General features: G+C 41.7%; 1 protein-coding gene across 1 annotated transcript; it reads right to left on the bottom strand.

The window, feature by feature from the left end:
* Positions 1–515: 515 nt before the first annotated feature.
* LOC147424025 (uncharacterized) lies at positions 516–874 on the bottom strand. Its single transcript, XM_086501331.1, has one exon. It carries the CDS (start codon positions 804–806, stop codon positions 516–518), a length of 291 nt encoding a protein of 96 aa, XP_086357457.1. The 5' UTR covers positions 807–874.
* Between the last annotated feature and the right edge of the window lie 24,587 nt (positions 875–25,461).

The raw sequence follows: 25,461 nt of genomic DNA, 5'->3' as shown, positions 1-25,461 counted from the left end.
GCAAGAAACTCTCGGACCTCACCTTTGCTTTGAAGACCATCTTATGGAGCAGCCCGCAGCAATGTCACAAGTACTACTTTTTTCGATTGCTGGTAGCTGTAAAATCTTGAAGAGACTGCAAGAAGACTTTGCTGGCGATTCTCCCCAACAATCAGAGCCGATTGTGAATCCTGCTGACTGCATTGTATCTCCACCAGATGTCTTTGCTAGTGTGAACATACATGTGGTTGGAACACAATCAGCTGCGGTTACAAAAATATGCCAAGCAGCAATTAAAAAAGGAAGTCAGCCTTTTGGAAACAAATTCAAACTTTTCAACAAATTATTGGACAGCTTTTGGTTGTTAACAACTAGAAATACTTGCTGCATAGTGAACAAAAAAAGAATAATTTCTTATGAATTACTCCATACACAAAGCTGCCTACATAAGTTGACTAATTGCGAGGAAAAACAACAAAATATTTGCAAAAAGATCTTGGAATAGCATTCATATTATGTCCTTGAAACATAAAAGTTTACAAAGATGCATCAGGGGACAATAGACCAGCACCATGATCTTGGTTGGTGGTATTAGGGTGATCAGCCAAAGGGCTTGCTTGATGAACTTGATGTGGAGTAGGCACACTACCATCAACACTACCATCCACGCTCACATGATGAGTAAGGACTTCACTATTTAGGCTTGCATCAACAACTGTATCAGGAGCAGGCATGGTACCATCAATGCTCACACGATGAACAAGGACTTCATTGTTTAGGCTTGCATCAGCAGCTGTATCAGGAGCAGGGCCTTTAGAACCAACCATTGTTAGGTCAATTACTTGAGGCAGAGTAGGGTCTTCGCCAGCATCCTTTGCATGCCTTTCTATTTCAACATCTGGGCAAGGGATTTCATTGCCACTCCTAACATCTGGAGGAGTTTTGCTGAACAGAGTTTTCTTCATCCTCTTGGATGGTGGCTTTGCTGACCCTTGCCTTTTTCTTTTAGCTTCTACCAACATGTTCTCCAAATTGTCTCCACAATCTTTATTGGCAGGAGATTCTCCATGTTGCTATGCCATCAGTAAGTGCTCCAAAAAGACAAAAAAACTCAACCACGTGTAAGTGGGATGACACTAAATTTACTAAGGCATACCTTTCTGCATCAATGTATCGCTATTGTATCTTCATCGTCACCTCCGTGTGCAATTACACACCTTCTTGTCAACCTCCTAGACATACTTTGCCCATGCTTTCCACCTCTTGCAAGCTTTCCCCGTTTTACCTTGTCCTCTATGTCTCCAACTGTTGCCTCTGGAACATCATCAGGTGTCTCAGAGATCCCTGGAGCTACAATGGAAGATGTGATTAAACTAGAAGTACCTTCAAAGATACTTAATAGCTATCTAGAATCTGTCTAATAACATAATATTAACTGGCTAACAACTGTCATACAACACCTAAAACTCTGTAATAATTTGCCAACAACATGTAGCCATAGCATGGCTGGAGAGGTAAACAACTTGAAACTTAGCAAGTTTCAAGTTGCCAACAACATGTAGCCATAGCATGGCTAGAGAGGTAAACAACTTGAAACTTAGCAAGAAACTCTCGGACCTCACCTTTGCTTTGAAGACCATATTTTGGACTTGTGGAGCAGCCCGCAGAAACGTCACAAGTACTACTTTTTCCGATTATTGGTAGCTGTGGGAAGACTTTGCTGGGGATTCTCCTCAACAATCAGAGCCGAATGTGAATCCTGCTGACTACATTGTATCTCCACCAAATGTCTTTGCTGGTGTGAACATACATGTGGTTGGAACAGAATCACGTGCTGTTACAAAAAGATACCAGGCAGGAATTAAAAAAGGAAGTCAAGCTTTTGAAAACAAAATCAAACTTTTCAACAAATTATTGGACAGCTTTTGGTTGTTAACAACTAGAAATACTTGCTGCATAGTGAACGAGAAAAGATTTACCTGACACAGTCCACAGCTATTATGGAGCTGATTAACAACCATCAAGTAGCATTTTCCTGCTACTAGCTCTCTAAACCTAGCAAATGGTTATCACCCACTAGCTGGTTAGAGCTATCTGTTAGGCATCTATTAATAGCTGGTAAAAAGCTTTCTGAGAAGCAGTTATAGCCTATCTGCTTGCAAGCTATTGAGCAACAAATGGTTGTAAATAACTAGGCAATATTGGTCACATAGTCAATAAGAGTATATACCACACAATCAACAGCTAATGTGGAGCTATTGAACAAGCATAAAGTAGATTTTACTAGCCAGTAGCTCTCTAAACCTAGCAGTTAGCTATCACCCACTAGCTATGAAAAACAATAGCCACCCAATAGCTGGTTAATACCTACACAATAGGTAGCTATCACCCACTAGCTATGAAAAACAATAGCCACCCAATAGCTGGTTAATACCTACACAATAGGTAGCTATCACCCACTATCTAGCTACCCAATAGCTGGTTAAAATACCAAAAAGCTCTCAAAAACTGGCAAATAGCTATTACCCACTAGCTGTGGAAGACAATAGCTGCTTAATAGCTGGTGAGATAGCTACTTCCAGCTAATAGCTCTCAAAACATTCCAAATATCTATTGCCCAACCCATTAGCTATGGAAGACAATAGCTACTGATAGATGGTTCTAAGATGTCTGTCAAACAGCTATTGATAGTTGGCCAGATAGCTACTAGCAGCTGATAGCTCTCAAAACCAGGCAAATAGCTTTGACCGAATAGCTATGGCAGGCAATAGCTACCTAATAGCTGGTTATAAGCACTATCAAGCAGCTATTAGTAACAGCTTCAGATGGCTACTTCTAGCTATTAGCTCTCCAAAATTGGTAAAAATCTATTACCCACTAGCTGTGGAAGATAGTAGCTGTGATCAATAGCTACTTCCAGCTAATAGCTCTCCAACCCTGCAAAATAGCTATCACCCACTAGCTCTGGAAAATAGCTATCATCCACTAGCTATGGAATCCAATAGCTAACTCACAGCTGATTAAAATCTCTACCACACAGCTATTAATAATAGGTCAAATAGGTACTGCCAGCTAATAGGCCATCACCCACTAGCTATGGCAGACGATAGCTACCTAATAGCTGGTCAAAAGTTGTCTGAGAAGTACCTTTAGCCAAGTTTGGGTCTATAATATCTACACACTATCATTAGCTATTGTACAGCTACGAAAGTCAATAGCTACCTCATAGCTAGTCAAAAGATTTGGGACCAACAGATATGTAATAGCTAGTACCCAGCTATTAGAGAGCTATTAAATATTAATAGCTAGGAATACTGGCCACTAGTGAATGAGAAAGTATTTACTCACACAATTAATAGCTATTCTGGAGCTATTTAACAAGATCCAGGTAGCTATTCCCAACTAGTAGCTCTCTCTAAACCTAGCTATCACCCAATACCTATGAAAGCCATTGGCAAACTAATAGCTGATTTAAAGCTGTATCTAATAGATTTTTAAAAGTTGTGATAAGCGGCTATTGGTAATTGGACAGTAAGCTGTATTAGTAGTCAATAGCTATCAAATAGCTAACTCATAGTTGTACCTAATACAGCTATTGGTTACTAATACAGCTTACTACTAATTACAAGCTATTTGACAGCTTACCACTAATTACAAGCTATTGACAGCTATTGGTTACTAATATAATTTACTATTAATACAGCTATTTGACAGCTAATGGTTACTGATAGAGCTTACTACTAATACTTTTGGTTACTAATACAACTTTTCCTTCCTTTGGAGCTTGAGTAACCAGAATTGGGAACATACCTATTGGAGTAACTTTTTCTTCTGCCACGGACGTTGTCTATTCACCAAACATCTTCTTCACCGAAGCAGGGATCTCTATGCCACATCCCAGTGCCAAGCAGGAATCACTCAGCGTGTACAAAGTTGCAAAATAGAAATTGTGATAGGGGTGTTGGCATGGTAGCATGCAAACACCCACCATTATTTTATCATGAAGTTCCAACCCACAGGCTTTGCACGGCTCGTCAATAAATATAACACCTCGACGTACATTTGACATGATTGGAGGTGATGGAGAGAATACAGGTGCTTTGCCTTGTTGAAATTGTAAAATTGCACTACCAACAAAAGCCTCCTGATTTTTGAGTCTCGCCAAGAGCACATTCTTTTGTTGTAGCCTCTCCTGTATCGGACAAAAAAATTCAACAAAACTATTCAAATACAAAATAAGAGGAACAACAGTATCTTCTTGGTGTTTGCAAATCAACCTGTATGGCTGCAACATCGTTGTTTTCAAACGTGCCACCCTGTGCGACACCAAGAACACCGAGAACTTGCAAGTTAGCACTGATCACAGCTTGCAACGTCATCACCCTCTCCAACGGCACATTGCCACTAGCCTCAACCGTGGCTAATTCTTCTCGTGCTTCTCGTAATAACTGTTTCAAGGAAGTGTCTGCCTTTGACTGAACCTGCACTTCCACTTGTGCTTGCTGCATTTCTTTAGAGATCTGCCCTATTTCACTCTCAAGCTGCCTAACTTTAGCTTGTACATCAGACCGCATGATCTATGCCAGCTTTACATCCCGACTATTTGACATATCCACACTCGCCTTCGATGACTGAGCTACCAATATTGACTTGTACACTATTGTCCCGTCAATCATGTGCATCATTACTCTGGACATGTTGTTGGAGAGACCTTGCTTATGTGCCCCCAGTCGAGTAACTGAGTTCTCAGCCACGACAGCCTAAGCTACCCGGTTTTTGGACTTGTCAAGAGACAAGTTCGCTCTCTGGCAATTTTTGAATGCAAATGCTTTGGCAAACCAGGCAGCGCACTCATCGTTTGTAGGTAACTCCTAGTAAACCATCTGATACAGCATCATGAATTTATCATAAATCTCTGACCGTATGGTTTGAAGCTTCACCTTCTGCCCTTTGGTTCGTAGCACCGTGAACACGGACAACCAGTCTTTCTCTGTAACATCCATAAAGTGTGGGTTTTCTACCCCGTCCAAGCTGAAGTTGTAGACTTCTTGGAAGTCTTCTCTTGACATGCAAAGTTTTGTATGCTAGATTCTAGTAAATGGAGGTGGGTTCCACCTGAAATATACATATAAAACCAGTCTTATAATTAAATGACCCATCGAAATAACATTTTTAATCATCATTTCACCACAAGAAGTAACGAACAACAGATAAAATCTCATAAGAGGAAGGATTTTTCCACCAATAACAAATCCTAATGCTGAAACAAGACTCTTTGTGTGTAGGTGTGTGTGTGTGTGTGTGTGTGTGTGTGTGTGTGTGTGTGTGTGTGTGTGTGTGTGTGTGTGTGTGTGTGTGTGTGTGTGTGTGTGTGTGTGTGTGTTCATGTCTATGTCCATGGATATGCATCGTGGAACAAAATGAAGCTGAAAAGGAAACATACAATGGTCACGGTTGGGTGATGAAGCTATCAGGACATGAAGCACCTTGTAATGGTGACAGGGAAAAAACCAAGAAAAACATGTCCAATAAAAGGTGGCCAGCTTGAGACTAAGCTACCCTGTTTCAAACATGCAATACTTTCATTTGTGCATGTGTGTGTGTGTGTGTGTGTGTGTGTGTGTGTGACATAGAAAGAGAGAGAGGGATGGCAGATATTGACCACCCTGCCTCAGAGAGCGAGAAAGAACTTGAGAGACATGCTGCCCTACTACTGTGTGCCCTGCTGCTATTGGTTCTTTCTTGAGACGAAGAGAAGCTACATGAAGGCGCTCAGTGTGCTCAACACCCACGCAAGTATGAGCTTCTGGGACCTCTCTCGCACGTACGAGCTTTGGTGTTCTTTTCGAGTATGTTTTGAATCCAAAATTTTCAAAGGTGCTAGCAGCTAATGACATAGTTATTAAATGGCTATTAAAAAAGAGATTTCAACCCATAAAAGTGTACCACCCAGTCATTTCTCCACCCTTTTAGGATCTCTTTTTGACTCAAGCACCTTACCCCCCATGCATGGGAAGCTTATCAAGCACCTTCCTCACTATGTTTGTAGGATCTCTTTTTGACTCAAGCACCTTACCCCCCATGCATGGGAAGATTCTCAAGCACCTTCCTCATTAAGTATGACAAGCACCTCAAGTACCTTAGTCATCAAGCACGACAAGCACCTCAAGCACCTTAGTCATCAAGCAAGACAAGCACCTCAATCTTAGGTCGGGCTCCCACCTCAAGCTCCGCCCTAGCTTGCCTAAGGTCTTGCCTAAGGTCAAAGGACTTTTAACACTAACTATTGGAGGTCTTTAATGAAGCTAACCCTAAGGTCTTTTAAGCTCCACTAGATGCACGTTGCTCTTTGATAGACTACCTCCTTTTGGATCCGTATTGAGATGTAACCATCTCTCCTCTTGGTCCCCTGCCGAGATAAGTCTAGAAGCACTTACATTGCTGTTTGGTAGACCATCTCCTTTTGGACCCGTATTGAGATGCAACCATCTCTCCTTTTGGTCCCGAGCTAAGATAGGTCTAGAAGCACATGTCTTAATTCTAACTCTTGTTCCCGTTTATTCTCCCACATTAAATGATCAGTTTAATATGAGAAAATCATTTGGGTAAGCTAGATATTAGATTTTATGACACATTATCCTAATTATTATTTTTCCATAATAGGCTACACAAAGTACCTTGAGCTATAGGTACATTTCAGTGAGTGAATCCATCAAATTTATGTGCACAAGGTTCTATACATTGTAAAAATACTTATACATGACCATCATTGTAAAAATCACTATGAAACCTTTTACAAGAAAGGGTAAGTGTAATTTAAGAGAAACAAGATCCAAAGGAACAAAATCTGACTTGAAATCAATCTTTTTCTTATTCTCTTCAAGTTGTCGATTGAGAGAATCGTTCTCTTGTTTTAGCAAATGGTTCTCCTATCTAAGTTACATGTATCTTTTGGTTGCAAGGTTTTGTGTGTGACCTACATTAATGTCAAGTCCTCCATGGCTATCTTGAATAAGCCTCATCAAAGAGGAGCAATTACAACCTACCATCATATCGTGAATCATTCTTCTTGGACTCCTACTTGAATTCTAGATGGTGAAGCTTCAATAACCCCATTTCTCTTCTATCAGGTGAAGATGTGAATATGGTAAAGAACCAGTTTTTTAGGGTTCATTGCTTTGAGATAATTTTTGATTGAAGGTTTTGGAAGGGTGGGGACAAGATTCAAAAAGTGAAACTTCATGGGAGGAAAAAGCTAGAGATTCACCTGTGTTTTTTGGGGTCCAATTTTTTTCCTGTTGATTTCTAAAATAGGATTTCTTACAACCCTAGTTACTGGGTGAGCCTAAGGAGGTTTGTGATTTCCTGCCTTCAAGCCCAATCATACGGCCAAGAGCCTTAGGGATGCAGATGACGGACCTTGCAAAGTTGTCGAGCTAGAGTCGTGGTTGTGGAGACAAAACGTCCACTATTGTGAATATGTCCTTTCTATGATACACAAAACAAAAGCTAACATAAATACACAAGGTACAAGAGATAGAATAAACTTAACAAGAAGTAGAGATAAATTTATGTTCTATGTCATAGATTTATTGTAGTGATGAGTTGTCAGCTCATAAGTTTCAACGCAATCATTACAGTAGATTGGTTGAATTTGCACGCTATGAATATTGAGCTAGGGGGAAAGTCATTCTATTGGGGGTCGTGTGTGTCGTATCTGCCTCCATGGGTCGATCCTCTACACCACCTCTGTTATTGTGATGGATCCACCCAAGCAACCAATTGCCAACATCTACTACAATTGTTGCCAATGTCAACTACTTGATGCTAGTGGCTACCATATGTAGTTTCTCTCACGTACATGCTCTTCGCTTTTGCTTTTGGTGTCTGGGTGGTAGCATGTTCTTAGCTACTTTAAGCACTAGTTTTAACCTCAAAAAGAAACAAGCATTTTTTGCCATTATTACTTGTGAGCTAGAAGGAGTCTTTCCAAGAATCGAGTAAATTTTATCGAGCGAACACAAAAACTGAGCAAAGTCCACGAGAGAGAGAGAGAGAGAGAGAGAGAGAGAGAGAGAGAGAGAGAGAGACCATAGAAGAAGGATTTATTTGTTACCATTTCCAAGTCAAGAGTAACACGCTAGTGAACACTAACTAACATCATTTCTTAACAACAAACTAATTCTTACATTTGGTTTCATCAAGGACAAAACATGATAGTTTAGCATAAATCACACTTATCATTGATGAAGGCATGTCTTTTACATGGTTTGACATAGGTTTAATTGTACCATGGATTTTGCACCATCCTTTTAGCCTCCACCTCAATGTATGCTAGCAAGGCTTGAAAATGTAGCTATCAGACTTCACCTAATACAAACTCTACTTGATCAAATCAAGTTGGCATGGTAAAATAATTCTACAGGATTGAATAAGTTCAAAATTTGAAACTTAAGTTTAATGTGCTTTTGCTGATTTTCTGTAATCTCCATCCTTGGCATTAGAATGTGTATGACGACAATTGCTCAGCTCAAGTGCAAATACACTTTGCCTAGGAAACATGTCGTAGTAAATCTTCAAACCCCAAAACTTGGATATGAAGAAAGAGACCCTTTTCGGCGTCATGAACAGGAACAAATAGCCGGAGAGGCCAATCATGTTTGCCTCCTTTGTCAAGCATAGGCATGATAGAGAAATCTAATTCTAACCAACAAAGAGTCGACCGTGCCAAACTTATTTGCCCTATTTTCCATTCTAGCAACATGCCTTGTCTTTGCAACCAAAATTTACTTTGGAAACCTTATGGAGGCTTCCTGCAATACTCACTCATATATCAAGTCAAAAAAGTCACATAATCGTTAAATTTGCCAATCTGATGGTCCTTATTCGGTAACCTACTCTGCATAATGCCTTCCACTTGTAGGAGTTTCTTGGATTCAGAAGACCCCTCTCCAAAAAAAATTTATGCTTGCAATATTTGACTTGCCGTACTGCTAGGTGACCTTGCTTGCCATCTAATTTTGATGTGGAATTGTATCCGCCACCATAATATTATTAGACGATGTGGCCCTAGTATTGTATGAAAAGCTAGTCAAATAAGCCTTGCTCCGAGATTCGATGAGATCTCGATAACTAATGGAATTACCTAATTTAGTTATGTAGATTTGTTGAATGTTGAAAAATGATTTCATGATCACAATGTGCTGCTTTTTTCCTAAACCCTCTTTGTATCATCATCCCTATGGCCGCATTGTCAAAAAATTGTGAATACAAAGACATGCTTTGAATTTTGTTGAGTTGGGCCTCAAAATTCACAATGTTGTTAGAAAATTTTGTTTGTATTTTTGACTTTTTATTGGTTAGTGGGATATGGGTCTCAACCCGTATAGGTGTAGGGCTCGACGTCCTTGACAAGCATTAATGACTTGCCGCAAAGTGTGTGAGTGGGAACAACTACCTAATCTCCTAGCCACTTTTAGGGTAATGGCCCTTTGAGTATGAGCTCAGGGGCCCCAACTGCTGGTTGGTGGGATAGTATAGGGCTTGAAGGCCTTGCCAAGCATTGGAGACTTGCCGCAAAGTGTGTGAGTGGGAACAATTGTCTAACTGCCTGGCCACTTTTAGGGTAATTGAGTATGCACTCAAGGGCCCCTACTGCTACAACCTACAATGGCAGTAACCAACACAAGAAAGAGAGTGAGAGAGAGACTTCGCACATCTTTGCACTCCCCCATATGTTGCAAAAGAAAAACACACGCTCTCGGCTTAGCTAGGTCTTGGTCAGTTTGTGTAGATCTGTCATGGCCCCTCCTCAACGCAAACGGCCACTCCCACGTTCTTTGGTTTCTGAATTCCTTACTTATGTGTAAGTAACCCATGCTTCCACACCCATCTTCAGCCCCGCATCCATCCTTTTCTGCATGCCTTCAGTCTGCTTTGCATGAGCATACGCATGGTGCCCAAGTAGTAGGCAGCAAAACATTACTATGTGCACAAAAAAATAGTGATCCTTTAGGACCATGGTAGGCAATTGAGGAGCTCGAATCACACTCCTAAACCATACCACATTGGCATGGAAGGTATTAGGAAAGAGTCCCAACGGAGCTTGCTCTTCTCTATTTGGAGCACACTCCTAAACCATACCGTGTCGGCGCGGAAGGTATTAGGAAAGAATCCCAAAGGAGCTTTCTTTTGTGTGCTTAGAGCCCTACAATATTGCTCTTCTCAATCCAGGGACTTTCCTACAAAGTCTACACTTGATTTTTCATTTGCTGGAGGGACACCTTTGCTTCTCCTCTCAATTCGAGGCATGGCCCTAAATCATACCATGTCGATGCGGAAGGAGTTATGGTAATTTCCTACAAAGACCTACATTTGATTTTGGAATTGCTAGAGGGACGCCATGCACACCTTTGCTTCTCCTCTCAATCCGGGGCACAGCCCTAAATCATATCGCGTCGACGCGAAAGGAGTTATGGCATGATCCCTGTTATCAAAACAATGATATTAGCCCATGTTCCTTGCAGCTCTGATCTGCCTCGCTCGCCTCAGGAGTATTGAAAGCGCTACCCAACTCCTGAATACGCTAGACATACCCAACTGTAGTGCAAGGCATTTTTGTGTGCACCCTATAACCTAGGGTAGCTCAGCCAGAAACCTGTATCCTGCCCTCTATGACTGCATGTCTCGCTTCTGTGAACTCCATTTCCCTCCTTAATCCCAATCGACACCGGCCAAGCATATAATTTGAACACGTCCGAAGTGATTTCAGCTTATCGGCAAAACTTGGCATGGCTCCAGAGTGAGCCCGTCGACCATGTAGGCGCACACACCCCATGCTTAAAAGTTTATTGAATTACGTATGTGCAACAAGCTGGACATTGCTCTAACTACTCCCACGTTGGTGCGGGATAGTTTAGGTTAATGTCTCGGGGAGGTGTTGTGAAAGGTAGAGTGTCCATGAGAAATCCATTCAAAGTAAGGTCACAGAGGATGATGTTAGAGAGAGAGAGAGAGAGAGAGAGAGCTGGTGCGCTTGGAGGTTTTTATGCCCAAGCTGCAAAATTATCTCAGCAATTTGTTTTCATCATCGCAAAAGGTCAAGACCCTGCTCAAAACGTTGAGATCTTGCAGTGTATTATAATGATGGAGCCCACAAAAGCGGGGCCACTTGAAACCTTTTTGGCCCCAATTTTTGACAGATGAGGAAAACGCAAACTGAATTGTAGTTTTTACTATCTACTTTGGTGGAGCCAAAAAAATTATGTCTAAGAAAGAGAGATCGTGTGTTTTTCATTGGGAGCAACGCATGGTTAAGCGTTGTTAATTGTATACATTCCTCATTTCAAGATGAGCATAAAATACTCTATTCTAAATGACTACATGCACATCAAAATATGCAATCGTCCACAAGACAACGATGGCAGACTTGGCAACCATATTTATGAGCATTCAGACATTATGTGCGTAAATAGAAGACATGTTGATGTAGCTCAATCAGCAATTCTTGAAACGCAAGTACTAAGTCCAGAAATGAATAGAGATAGAATACGGGAAAAGAGTGTGCGAAAATTGCAGTCAGTCTTTATTGACCCTAATGAAACTCTTGAAGAAAATTGCCATATTTAAGGATGGTTTTTTACTATTACTACACCAGTTTACAATGTACCACATAGCTAACAAATGATTTTGCCGCTCCAAGTATATGCCTAAAAAAGAAGGTGCCTCGGACAGTCTCGACACGATGACAATGGATTTTTGCTGTTGCAAGGTGACAATGTGGCAACGCAATAGAACAATTTCCCAAGTGGGCAATGTGGAACACAACCTAGTACTTTCCATGCTAAATTCAAAGATGGAAAGCATGCTAGATGGAGTTCAAAACTAACCAAATACTTCCATGAGATGATATCATTGGGTAGAAGCATGCAAGCACAACTAATGAAAGAGGTTGTATTGGTACCTAATGCATCACATGTTTTTCATGTTAACACTCCTAGCTCGGTTCAAAAGGGGTGAATCATGTTGTGACCATTGCAAAATTCCCTCGATGTACTTGTGAGGATTTCCAGAAAAGAGATAACAAGTTCCTTGAAAACACATGTACTTTGTGTATTTTTGTGTTCTTGTGTTGGATTCTTTAGCTCATGAGTTTGTGCATCAGGTTGCACTAACAAAGGTAGAGCTTTGCAGGTATTCACCTTCAATGGATTGACCATCTTGTTGGACTACCTACAGTTGACATTATGGTACCTAGGCTTAATACAAAAAGGAGTTTTGTGTTTTCTCTTTACTTTTGCTCGAAAAAATAGGTATGCTCGGTTTTTTCCACTCAGTGTATGGATTTCCTCAACTACAAGCATGCACGTGAGCTACTAGCTAGCTAATTTGGGGCAGGACAATGGTCTAGATCATGGCAAGTGGCCACATGTAAGCTCACCAAGTAACGCCAAAATGAATAGCCCAACTACCAAACCACCCATGCCATAAATGAACGACTTCGACTACCTGGGTTCTTCAACTTGTGTTGAATTTGATAAATGGAAAGCCTTAGGGTGCGTTGAGACTATCGCCGAACCCACGATATGCTTTAGATTTTCCACTCAAGTGCGGTTCACACAAGAAACAAGTGGGAGCCTATATACTTATTGAGCTCATATGGCAAGCAATAGGATTGGGGCTCGTGGCTAGAGGCCTTGTCTTTCGTGTGTGGGTTCCCGTGTTCAAGCGCTCTCCGCGACTGGCGCCGAAATGTGGACGGCCTCTTGTATGTCCGGGGTAACCAGCTGCCCGTTTTGTGGTAGGTCCGAAAACCATTCCAACTGACTTTCGCCACGCAGGACTGATGCTACAGAGTTTTTGAACTTGGACGGGCAGTATGAACCTAGCCTTACAATTGAGCTGCCTTTCAAGTTCCACATAGCATTGGGTTGCCTCAGAAAGATGTCTGGGTGAAGTTAGAAAACTGACCCCCGTCAGGTATCAATCAACTCCAAGAGGTGAGGGTCACCATATCGGCACCTAGAGATGAGGGGATCGAGCCGCTCAAGTGGTTTCTTGACAAATTCAGAGATGATGGACCTACCCAACTTGCAGGTTCTCCATGGCCCTGTCCCTCATGAGCATCTCAGCCAGAAGGGGCAGCACCTTGAGGATCTTTATTACTTTGATGGTGCAGCTAGTCACAAAGTCTTGGAGAGGGCCATGGAGATTTGGAGCATGTTTGAGTCAGACGCTAGTGATTCTGGCATGTTGCACCAAGAAGATATCCAATTTGCGCATGGAGAAGATCCCGTCTTCATGGATACATCTGAAGTTCTATCCTGCCCTTTGAACATATAAGCATTTGAGAGTCAGTATTATGGAAAGAAGAGCTTTGAAGGACATGGTGAAATAGTCACTAAGGCCTCTGTCAGACTAGGACACCCGCCCCGCCTTGGTTTTCGGAGGTCCAGCCAGGTTGCTGTCACACACAGCTTCACGACATCAGAAGCGATATTTCTCAAAGCCAATAAGGCTAGGGCAGGTGGTGAGCCCCCCGTGTTTGACGCTGCAGAGCAAGGCTCAGCACCCGTCAACAATTTTCCCGCTCGTCTTTTTGCAGATGGCCATGGAGCCTCGAAACTTGGCCGAGGGTGTTTGCCCGCCCCTGTGACAAGGTGTTCGGGCCAACTTTGCCATTTTGCTCAGCGAATGCAAGCTCGCCACCTAAGCAGGGCGGGCTCTTGCCTGCCCCAGTGTGACACACGCCTGATGCTAGTATGCATTTGGGTTATAGAATCCTTGTTGAAAATTGTGGTAGGTGAAAGAGAAGATGGTCACAACTATCTCTGACCTGGAATGTCAGAAAAGATTCAACAAAAGTTAGGCTTCTTAGTGCACGATAAATCATCTATTACTCCTGTGAATGGCACAGTTAAAATAAGGGAAAATTACCAAAATACCCCTCTAATTTGAGGAAATTCCCAAAATACCCCTCAAATTTCAAAAATTCCCAAAATACCCCCCATATTTTGTCATAAATTCCCAAAATGCCCTTCAAATTTTCCACAATTCTCGAAATACCCCAGTTGTGAGAGTAAATTTCTCGAAAAATTAAATTTTTTTTAGGTCTTCACAAGAAGAGCGATTGTCTACAGTACAAGATGCTAAAACTACAATTTGAGTTGCTTACGTAGGCTTTGGAGATGAATTGCTTCATTATTTTGAAACATAATTGCCTGTTTTGCGATGGTAGCTGGTGACAAATTACATGCTAAGCAATCAAAAACGGATCTCAATTGTCAAAAACGAATGAAGATTAGAAACTCTTGAACAATCCAACCAAAATAGATACAAGGGTATTTTGAGAATTTTTGAAATTTGAAGGGTATTTTGGGAATTTCGTCAAATTAGAGGGGTATTTTGGTAATTTTCCCTTAAAATAACATCAAAACCAGTTGCTTTCGGCAACAAGGCATCTGTTGGAAGCAGAGCTTAAGGCGTCTTGCACGTGTCCTTTTTGCGAAGCAGAGGCAAGATGATGTTTCCTTGTTGACTAGGTGCCAAAGTATCGATGGGCGGGGCTACGTTGGTGTGTGGAAGCAACATCCAACAAGTCTTGCGCAAAGTTTGAGACCGTTGACAACTTTGACTGACTTTTGGAGGAGGAAACTGCCTTCTGAGTCCTGGACTAATTGGAGACGTGTGGTTCGCGGAAGCAAAGCAGCGGCCAGCTCCTGAAATAAAAGGAGGCTGCTGCAACGCAGCTTGACGAAGGCAAAGACATCTCTCTCTCTCTCTCTCTCTCTCTCTCTCTCTCCGCACCTCTCTACGAAGCTTAACTCACCCCCCCGCCCCCCCTCTCTCTCTCTCTCCCCGCACACTCTTTCTCCATGACGCTGGCCAAGCTTCAGTACTCCAAGCAGACGAGGTTGGGCGGCTGGATAAGTAGAGCGGCTTCGCTGCTCAAGAGCGACTGCTCGCTTCTGCATGAGACCACAATAGTGAATGAGACGGGCTGCCGCCTTGTGCTGCGCAGCAAGTACCGGGACGTGTGGGAGGGCACCCGTTTCAAACTGGCCCCCGGCCAGTCTCTCCTGCTACGCTGGGCGCCCCACCAACCTTACCTACGCTATGGCGCCTTCTTGGACACCACCGTAGCAGGTAGAGGAGGCTCCTCCTGCATGGCCCTGATACAGCAACCTCTTTTTATCATCGGCCAACACACTCTTGCCTCCAACAAGCAAATATCTCTCGCATTCGACCCTCCGTCTCTCTCAAAAACTTGCCCAAACTGATGGTATCCTAGGCCCTACACATTGTTCTTAACGATGGTAACTAGTCTTGCTTGGTGGGCGTTGCTATAGAACCCAACAGAAACATACACATCAAGCATCTAACACTGAAGTAAACCAATTACAAAGCGCACTGATGAATTTTTAAAAAAGAATTTTGTATATGATGATCGATCAACTCTCTAGATGTATGTAAAATGGTCCAGAATTTTACGACATTGACGAACTTTTAAAAATGAAACTCATGTGTATTTATTCTAAAAATCAAGCGTAGTCAATTTTCTCTTATTTTCTTGGTTCTCATAGAACCTGAGTGAGAGAGAGAGAGAGAGAGAGGGGGGGAGGGAGGTATATGTTGTCGGAGTCGGAGGGAGAAACAAGCTTTGGCTATCGATCACACAATCTAATGTAAAACATATTTGAGGAGGAAAACTTTAGGATAAAGGGTTGCCCTCATGCTACAAAGCGGTTATGCAAAGGAGAATGTTGGGTTGCAATATATAAAATATATTGCCAAAAAAGGACGTACATAGATTCACATCAACCACCTAGAAATAAAGTAAACATGTACAGAGTGCATTGAGTACTGTAATACATAACTTGAATTGCCAAATTGTGAGAAAATAAGTGCATGTCGATTTGATATATAGATTTAATGATCGAGATTGAGCATGCACTAGTGAGGAAAACATGTGGCTAAACTAAAGTTAATGAAGCATTGAAAAACTCAAAAAATACAAAAAGCATCAATAGACTAAAAATTGAAATGCACTACAGACCTGGTAATAGTGTACAGGTGCGTCCAATTGTGCAAGCGATTTGGGTAGAGGGCAGCAGCCTGGATTGTGCCAAGTGGCCACCTCCAAGCTCACCAAAAGGAAGAACCTTGTTAGGCTTACCAAGTAATAACCTCTTTGCTCTCTCTCTCTCTCTCTCTCTCTCTCTCTCTCTCTCTCTCTCTCTCTCGGGGTTTCAAATAATGTATATAACGTGGATATTAAAAAAACTCATATCCATACATAAACATAATAAATTGATCCTTTAAAAAAAGAACTTCTGGGTTTTTTTCTTAAAGTAAAATTAAAAACCTCTCTTATGAGTGTAATTTTGTACATTCTTAAAAAAATTTAAATACCCCTTGTTTTGAACTCATGTCATGCACTCACATTTTTGGACTCTCTCTCTCTCTCTCTCTCTCTCATGCATCCTTCTTCTTTTTTTTTTTGGCAAAACTCACAATTGTGAGTGAATTATGGCTTGTAATCTGTTCTTCTTCTTTTCCCCTATCTCAAGAGTGCGTTCTTTTGGTCCGATTGCACATGGAAGCTTTTAGTGGATAAAAATAACAACATCGTCACTATATGGGGGGGTCCACATCATCCATCTGCTGGGCTTTCTTTGTCAAAATTTGTTGCACCAAGAAGTGGATGTACGAGATGTAAGCACACAAAAGTTTTGTACACATTGTGCAGTCTGCAACCTTATCCAGGGAGTCGAACTCAGCACATGGAATCCCAAATTTATAGACAGCTCGACACGTCAACAAACAATAACAACTCGAATGATCGAGAATCGTGCTTACGCAAACATATTATCTTATAGAATGCAATATGGAGGTCCCACATGAGCATCTATAATCCCCATAACTAGCCAAATTTTCCATCTACACACACATACATATACACACACATTCACTCATCTACACTCTCTTGTTTACACACATAAGCATGTACATATATACAAACAGACTCTCCCCCACATGCACAATCATGTACTCACTTATAAATGTATTATACACTTAACAAAAACAACAAAAGAGGCATATGCTACTACAGTCACACCCCGAGGGATTCACTCTATATACAAAATAGGACGCCACTTGCAAGTAAAAAAATTTGACAAAACTCCCATATACGACTCATATTCGGGAATATGACCCCCCTTTCTACGCTTATACAACAATCGATGAAGAAAACTATCATACTCCTATCTTACATATAGAATTTAAGTCTCACATGATCTAACTGAGTAAAACTAGTCAAAGAGTGTGTAGCATAGTGACTGACAATGTACAAAGGAACCACTTATGTTGATAACGTAGATGTACCCTCAATGTGTCTTAGTTTGAGTTTCACACAATGTGTTCGATCAGCCTACACTCTGGCTACTCGTCCAATTTGGACCCATCCATAGCTGGTGTAAATCAACCTTTGACCTACTCCAAATCAGCCCTTATCTATGATCGACTTGATGCAAAATTTGATGTGTGACCTCAGAAAAAACTTCCACATCATTTATGAGAGTTCTAGTGCACACCGATGACCAATCATTACAAGTAATCAAACTGGGTTAGGTCCCCCCCCCCCCCTCTCCCCTCCTCCTAAATATGATATCCCCCTTCCTTATTTTTAAGCTTGGGAGATGAATTATTGGGGGCATGCCCCTAACTTATACGCTTATGTAACTTGTAAAAAAAAACCCCTCCCCTGCACTTACGTGGTGTGGTAAGTTTTCCATGGTGAATCCCCTGAGACTCACACCCGAATGCACTAACACATGCAATCCCATCAAAATTACTACATGAAAATTACCTTTGATGATAAAGGATAATCATCCGAACCAAAGGAGTCCCCCCCCCCCCAACAAATCGAATTAATGGATGAATACAAGAGGAACTTCTAGTAGGTGATGCTTGGTCAACATCAACCTACAGGCTTCTAGAAAGGTGGCAATTTGACCACCATTGCCATTGATGGATGTCATCCATCACCAATTCACTAGTAACTTGGGCTACTTATATCTGCTATACCATGACCATTGTAAAAATCATCCCAGGGGGATGCACCTTTAAAAATCCTCTACCTCACATGCAATTAAAGCTTAATAAAAAAACCCCATCACACATGCTATACCATGACCATTGTAAAAATCATCCTAGGGGGATGCACCTTTAAAAATCCTCTACCTCACATGCAATTAAAGCTTAATAAAAAAAACCCCATCACACATTCTCTGGATTGGAATAAAACTATCCCTATTTCCTCATAAACTTGTTACTTTTGTTGAAAAATAAATTAGAATTCCCCTCCTATAAGAGTATATTTGTAACTAATATGAACTCTAATATACCCTTTTGTTGTTGAGTGCAGGGGATAAACCTACATACCTATAAGGTGTACCCAAAATCATATGGCAAATAAAACCCTCTCTAATCATATGAAGAACCATCTACACTATCTTTTTCCCTAGCCACTTGTTCTATTTTAAAAAGGTTTTTCTAACATGATCACCTCTTTCTAGCCAATAGTCCACATAAACTAGCCTAGGGATATCTAGCCTATGTCATCAGCATGCATTTTCCACATGAAACCCAAAAAGCAACATCAGCACTACCTAATCCCCTTTGACTATGGTAGTCACACTTTTGAATTTATCATAAAACTAGGTACACTCTCCAGTCGTGCATATAAGGTTGTTGGCATACAATTTGGGTGATTGGGACCTGTATATGAGAGAGAGAGAGAGAGAGAGAGAGAGAGAGAGAGAGAGAGAGAACCTAGAGCAATAACTAAACAAGTAGAGAAAATGCTCATACAATGATAATGAGGGGCAAAGGGTCACTTAAATACTAGTAAAGTAATCTAAAATGGGGATGCCCTTGTTTATGGCTAACTGAACAGCTAGAGAAAATTCTCATACAACGAGAATGAGGGGCAAAGGGTCACTTAGATACCAAAAAAGCACTATAAAATGGGGACGCCCTTGTTTATGGCTAACATGCTCTAATAAATCTACCACATCATCAAAATAATGAAAAGTGGCATAAAAAGCTAATAATTGAGCCACATCAACTAAAAACATAGCACTTCAACTAGAATCTAATAAATGAGTAACATGGGACCACATGCATATGCAAGGCCATTGTAGCCGTGTACAATCATGTTGCACAACTTTGGATTCCACCATCTCGGGGCCATCTGGTGATGACATATCTCCAACATGGAGAATCCTATAAGAGTGAGAGTCATAATTTTTTATGAGGAGATTTCGATCAAATTTGAAATTGATACCTAAGTACCAAAGTAGATGTGGATTTGACCACCCCAATACAATAATGCTAGAGATTCACCTTGATTATTTATGCTCAAATTTTTTATTTTATTTTCATGAAATGCAATTGTCCCTAGAATTTTTTACAAGTAAAACATTTGGCCTTCAACTCCCCTTGATATGCACTCAACCAATAAAGAACAAAGGTTTTGGGTGACTTGCCTTTGTTGGTATCTAGTAAATCTATTGAGGAAAGACTTTGGTGCGTAAAGTAGAGATGCCCACAGTCTACCCCAAAATATAGACGCGTGGGGTAAGGTTGGTGTATAAGCAACCTTAGACCTAAGGCTCATCCTAGACTTACACCTAATACAAGAGATCCATGTCCCATAAAAAGGTGCACACAGAGTTTGCGTATGGTGTTGTGGAGCATGCAGGGGCCACGACATGCATTTCAAGAAAACTCATGTATTTTTCAAAATTTTGTACGAATCATTTTTAGCTAGTAAAACTTACACAAGCCTATTTTGAAGTATGTGAGTGGTTGAAGGAAACCAACTATTTTGCTAATTGCTACTCCTACATTCACGTCTTCATGTTAAGTGTGAAGTGGTAATAACTCATGTTATTAACTCCCCATGGGGGTGTTAATAACTTGAAATTCACACCAACCTGCTAGAACTAGCACTTCCTAGAAGCCCACTAGGCCTCCTACCTTGCTCGGTGAGCCCCGCCCAGTATTCCCTCCAAACAAGGCCCCCCTTTTGGAGGGGCCTATATAAACAATGTCACATCCTCTCTACTAGGCATTCTGCAACACTCTCTAGAGACATCACTCATTACAAACTAAAACTTAAGCGCTATCTAAAGCTTTAAATTTATCAAGTAACTTTTGCGATCTTTTTTTTGAACTCCATGAATAGGTACCTCCCTTAGGTGTCTAGCCGCCTAGAAATAGGTTTGGTTAGGGAGCATCCTCGTGGAGGGTTTAGGTGGTGCAAGCGCTTGGGGATCATTTCTATTACTAGAATGGAGCATTTCTCCATCACTACACCATCGTATTTGTATTTTACAAATAGTTAGCTCCGCTGGGTGTTTATCCGTTTGGAAATAGGTTTGGGTAGGGAGCATCCTCTGGAGGGTTTAGGTGGTGCAAGTGCCTGGGGCTCATTTCTATTGTTGGAATGGAGAGCTTTTCATTACTACAGTGGCGTACTTGTATTTTACAAATAGTTACTTCCCTTGAATGTCTATCCTCCTAGAAACATGTTTGGGTAGGGAGCATCTTCATGAAGGGTTTATGTGGTGCAAGCGCTTGGGACTCATTTCTATTGCTGGAATGGAGCGCTTCTCATCACTACACCGACACACTTGTATTTTACAAATAGTTACCTCCCCTAGGTGTCTATCCGTCTAGAAATAGGTTTGGGTAGGGAGCATCCTCCTGGAGGGTTTAGGTGGTGCCATTACTTGGGGTTCATTTATATTCCTAGAATAAAGCACTCCTCATCACTACACCGTTGTACTTGTATTTTACAAATAGTTACCCCCCTAGGTGTCTATCCGCCTGAAAACCAGTTTGGGTCTCGTAGAGGGTTTAGGTGTTGGGAGTGCTTGGAGCTCATTTTTATTGCTGGAATGGAGCACTCCTAATCACTACACCAATTTCACAAAATTTTTGGTTTTTTTTTGCATGTATTGATATTATTATCTAAATGTTTAATTAATGTTAATATTATAAAAACCTAACAAATTTGTGATTGTATGCAGGGGTAGGTGACTTGTGACTTTCTCATGGATGCTAATGCTTGCACCCAAAACATCAATGAGGTTTTTTCTAGTCGCCCGATCTACTGGTGGGGAAGGATCAAACAACGGAGTTTCTAATAAAGGGGAGCGCAAGGCTGGTTGTAAGCTCCTAGGGCCTGAGTGGAAATTTGCAGACTCATGTTGGATCATTTCTAGATTGGTGTTGCAAGTTATGTGGCAAAGAAAAATTTGGAGGTGCACAGTGTATAAGGGAGCACTTCCTTAGGCTAGACAATGGAACAAGTAATAGAACAAATGGAGGTAGATGTAATGGCATAGGCCATGAGAATGCCACAAAATTTTTGAGAGAGTTATTAGGTGCTCTAGCAAATTCAAAACAACCTAGAATATCGGCTCCAAGTGTTGTGGCTTCAAAGCATCAATGCAATGTTTCCTCTACGCAAGGCGGACAAAATAGTGGTGCACTCTCCATGTCGGCTACTACTACTACACACACACACACACACACACACACACACACACACACACACACACACACAGAGTTAGCACTCAAGATGGGTCACCTGAGTACCATTTTGGAATATTAGAGCAAGACAAGTAAGTCTCCAATAGAGGTTTGGATCATCTTCTCTTTAAGAGGTGCAGTATGCTCTTGCACAAGCTATTTATTTTACATACGATTCTCTGTGGATGGTAACATGAGAGCCATGGAAGTATGCATGGAAGAAGATTGGTGAGTATGGTGCTAGTTTTCCCCCTCCATCACATCATTAGATGCACACAACATTGTTGGATAAATGCTTTGTAGACACCAAAAGGAAGTTGATAGGTTGATCTTGAAATCAATTGATCAAACAAGATGTACCATAAATAGTGATGGATGGTCAAATGTTTAGCATACGCTGTTAATTAATGTGATGCTATTCAATCCTTGAGGGGAATGCTTCAGTAGTAGACAACTCGAGTGAGATCAAGTCAGGCAACTACATAGCTGATATCATAGCAGAGACAATTCAACAAGTAGGTGCCTCTAATGTAGTACAGGTGATCATGGATAATATAAAAAATTGCAGAGCAGTTGGTCGACTTTGGAAGAGCGCTTCCCTAGCTTGCACATGTTTGGTTGCAATGTGCATAGCTTGAATCTTGTGTTGCAAGATTGGTATAAAAACGACAATAGTGTTTGGTTCAAAAGCATTATAGACAAGTCAGAAAAAATAGTAAAATTTATTTTGAAAAGATAGCGTGTTTTGGACATGTATCATCAATGCATGACCACCATGCTAAAGCTACCATGCAAAACAAGGTTTTTCACAAACTACTACACTATGAAAATCTCCAAAAAAAAATGTTGTCTTGGAGGCATTTGTGTGTGCTTGTTTCTATTAGTGGGAAGGTAAGTGTTAGGTTTCAAGCCCCATGGGGCCCGGTCTCGGTAGGGAGTCCGCCCAGTTACCATTCATTTGTTCATAATGCAAATAAGGAGTAGAAAGGGTTATTCTTCTACTGCTCCACCAAATATTGTGTTTGTGTTTATCTCCTTCCCCCTTCTCTCCATCCCTCTCTTGCACTCACCAGATCTTCCCCACAACTGGTATCACAGCACGGGTGGATTTGGGCTACACCCTGCGTGTGCAGCCGTCCCAGTTGAAATGGGATCTAGAGAACTTGGGAGCTCTACAGGGAATCGACAACAAACAAGAAATGAAGCGGGGATCTGCTAAGGAACCGTGCAACAATTGGGAAAGCCTTGAAGACTTGGATCCAATCAAGTAAGCATAGATCGACTGTGAGGGCAGCAGATTGAATCTCACAGGAAAAAGAAGAGATTTGAAGCAGTTGAGAGCTTTGCGAATTTGCAACAAATCAAGAGCAAGCGAGTTGACAGCAAGGGAATCTAACACAAGCACATACACTCAGACTTGCAATCGGATTTGTTTTGGGCAAGACAACAAATCGAAAAGGAATCAAAAGCATATGTTGTAGCAAGCCGAGGTCAGGAGCAAACCGAGCAAGCATTCCAAGCAAGCTTGCAAGCAAGCCGAGGTTGGGAGCAAACCGAGCAATCATTCCAAGCAAGCAAGCCAAGATTGCATCAAAGCGAGTAGAGCAAACGCCACACACACACACCGCTCATAATCTGACTCGTCAGAGTTTGTCAAATTCTGACAGTTTGACAGCTAGATGGAACTCAAAAAAAATTTACAAAAAATTTAACTTACATCCTTGTGTGCAAGGGTTCTATCCCACCAAAAGGCCTCGACAATTTGGCTCAACTACCCAACTCCCCTCACACACACCTGAGTCAAAGAGAGAAGGAATCTTGAGCGGAGTTGAGAGAATGAGAGCGAGCGAGAGAGACTAGGGCTTCATTTTGGCATCAAGGCTACTCTTGCCGATTTTGACGCCAATATCAAGGTTGCCTCCCACCACCAGAAGACTCCTGGTATAAAAAATACAATATTGTTTGGTTCAAAAGCATTATAGACAAGTCAAAAAAGTTAGTGAAAATTATTTTGAAAAGATAGCATGTTTTGGACATGTATCATCAATGCATGATCACCATGCTAAAGGTACCATGCAAAACAAGGTTTTGCACAAACTACTACACTACAAAAATTTTGCTCCAAAAAAAATTGATGTCTTGGAGGCATTTGTGTGTGCTCCTTTCTATTAGTGGGAAAGTGAGTGTTAGGTTTCAAGCCCCGTGGGGCTCGGTCTCGGTAGGGCGTCCACCCACTTACCAGTCATTTGTTCATAATGCAAATAAGGAGTAGAGAGGGTTATTCTTCTAGTGCTCCACCAGATATTATGTGTGTGTTTATCTCCTTCCCCCTTCTCTCCATCCCTCTCTTGCACTCACCAAAGCTTCCCCACAACTGGTATCTGAGCACGGGCGGATCACGGCTACAAATCCTTGAAGGCTTGGATCTAGCCAAGTAAGCGTAGATTGATTGTGAGGGCAGCAGATTGAAGCTCACATGAAAAAGAAGAGATTCAAAGCAGTTAAGATCTTTGAGAATTTGCAACAAGTCAAGAGCAAGTGAGTTGACAGCAAGGGAATCTAACACAAGCACACACACACTCAGACTTGCCATCGGATTTGTTGTGGGCAGGTCAACAAATAAAAAAGGAATCAAAAGCATATGTTGTAGCAAGTGGCGGTCGGGAGCACACTGAGCAAGCATTCCAAGCAAGCTTGCAAGCAAGCCAAGATTGCATCAAAGAGAGTAGAGTAGACCCCACACACACACCGCTCATCATCTGCCTCGTCAGAGCTTGTCAAATTCTGACAATTTGACAGTTTGATAGAACTCAAATTTTTTTTATAAAAACTTAACTTACATCCTTGTGTGCAAGGGTTCAAGCCCACCAAAAGGCCTCAAAATTTGGCTCGACTACCCAACTCCCCTCACACACACCTGAGTCAAAGGGAGAAGCAAGCTTGCGCGGAGCTGAGAGAATGAGAGAAAGTGAGTGAGAGAGAGCGAGAGAGAGCAGGGCTTCATCTTGGCATCAAGGCTGCTCTCGCCGATTTTGACACCGATATCAAGGTTGCCTCCGACTGCCAGAAGACTCCTGGTATAAAAAATAATATTGTTTGGTTCAAAAGCATTATAGAAAGTTAGTGAAGTTTACTTTGAAAAGATAGCGTGTTTTGAACATGTATCGTTGTGAGCGGGATGGAAACACACAGAAGGCCTCTATAACGACCCGACACACACTCTTGGGAAGATACACACACACACACTATGGGGCACCACTCGGCTTAGACAACACACCTGGCCGAGACAGGGAACACACCTCTGGAGTGAGAGGAGAGAGACTATCCACTTGCCCACTCCACACAGACACACACACACACACACACACCCAAAAAACTCATCTCAAAAAAGGAGAATTTCTGATGTTTAGATACAATTGAGCTTGGGCCAACACCAATGGGGCAAATAGCTCACACAATATGGGTAAAATAAGCCAGATACAATCACAAACTAGAGCAGAAACATCGCTCATAGGAGAAACTTACACAGAAAAAAAACAGGAAAAGAGTGAGGAATTTGGCAAAATGGACAGCGCCATCGCGTCCGGAACGGCCCAAAACCCCAGTCTACAATGTCAAAGTGCTCAAATCCGACCTCGGATGAGCAGTTTACGACCAAACCAGGCTCCAAAAACCCAAAAAACACCTGCGGCTGTTCCTCCTCTCTTCTCCACGTTTTTTCTGGTCTTCTCTCAGTTTTTTCAGTTCCCACACTTAGCGTTATTAGTCCGGCACCCTTGGCCTTTTAGATGACCTCAAATGGACCCCGAACAGGCCAAAAACTGACCTCGCAGTGCATAGTTGTCACCTTTTTGCATCATTCGCACACCTGGCACTCAGCTT

This window comes from Adiantum capillus-veneris, chromosome 26, assembly GCF_014529385.1.
Source record: "Adiantum capillus-veneris isolate H3 chromosome 26, ASM1452938v2, whole genome shotgun sequence".
Classification (NCBI taxonomy): Eukaryota; Viridiplantae; Streptophyta; class Polypodiopsida; order Polypodiales; family Pteridaceae; genus Adiantum; species Adiantum capillus-veneris.
Note: the sequence above shows the minus strand (reverse complement) of the source record. Positions and strands in the feature narration are given on the sequence as shown.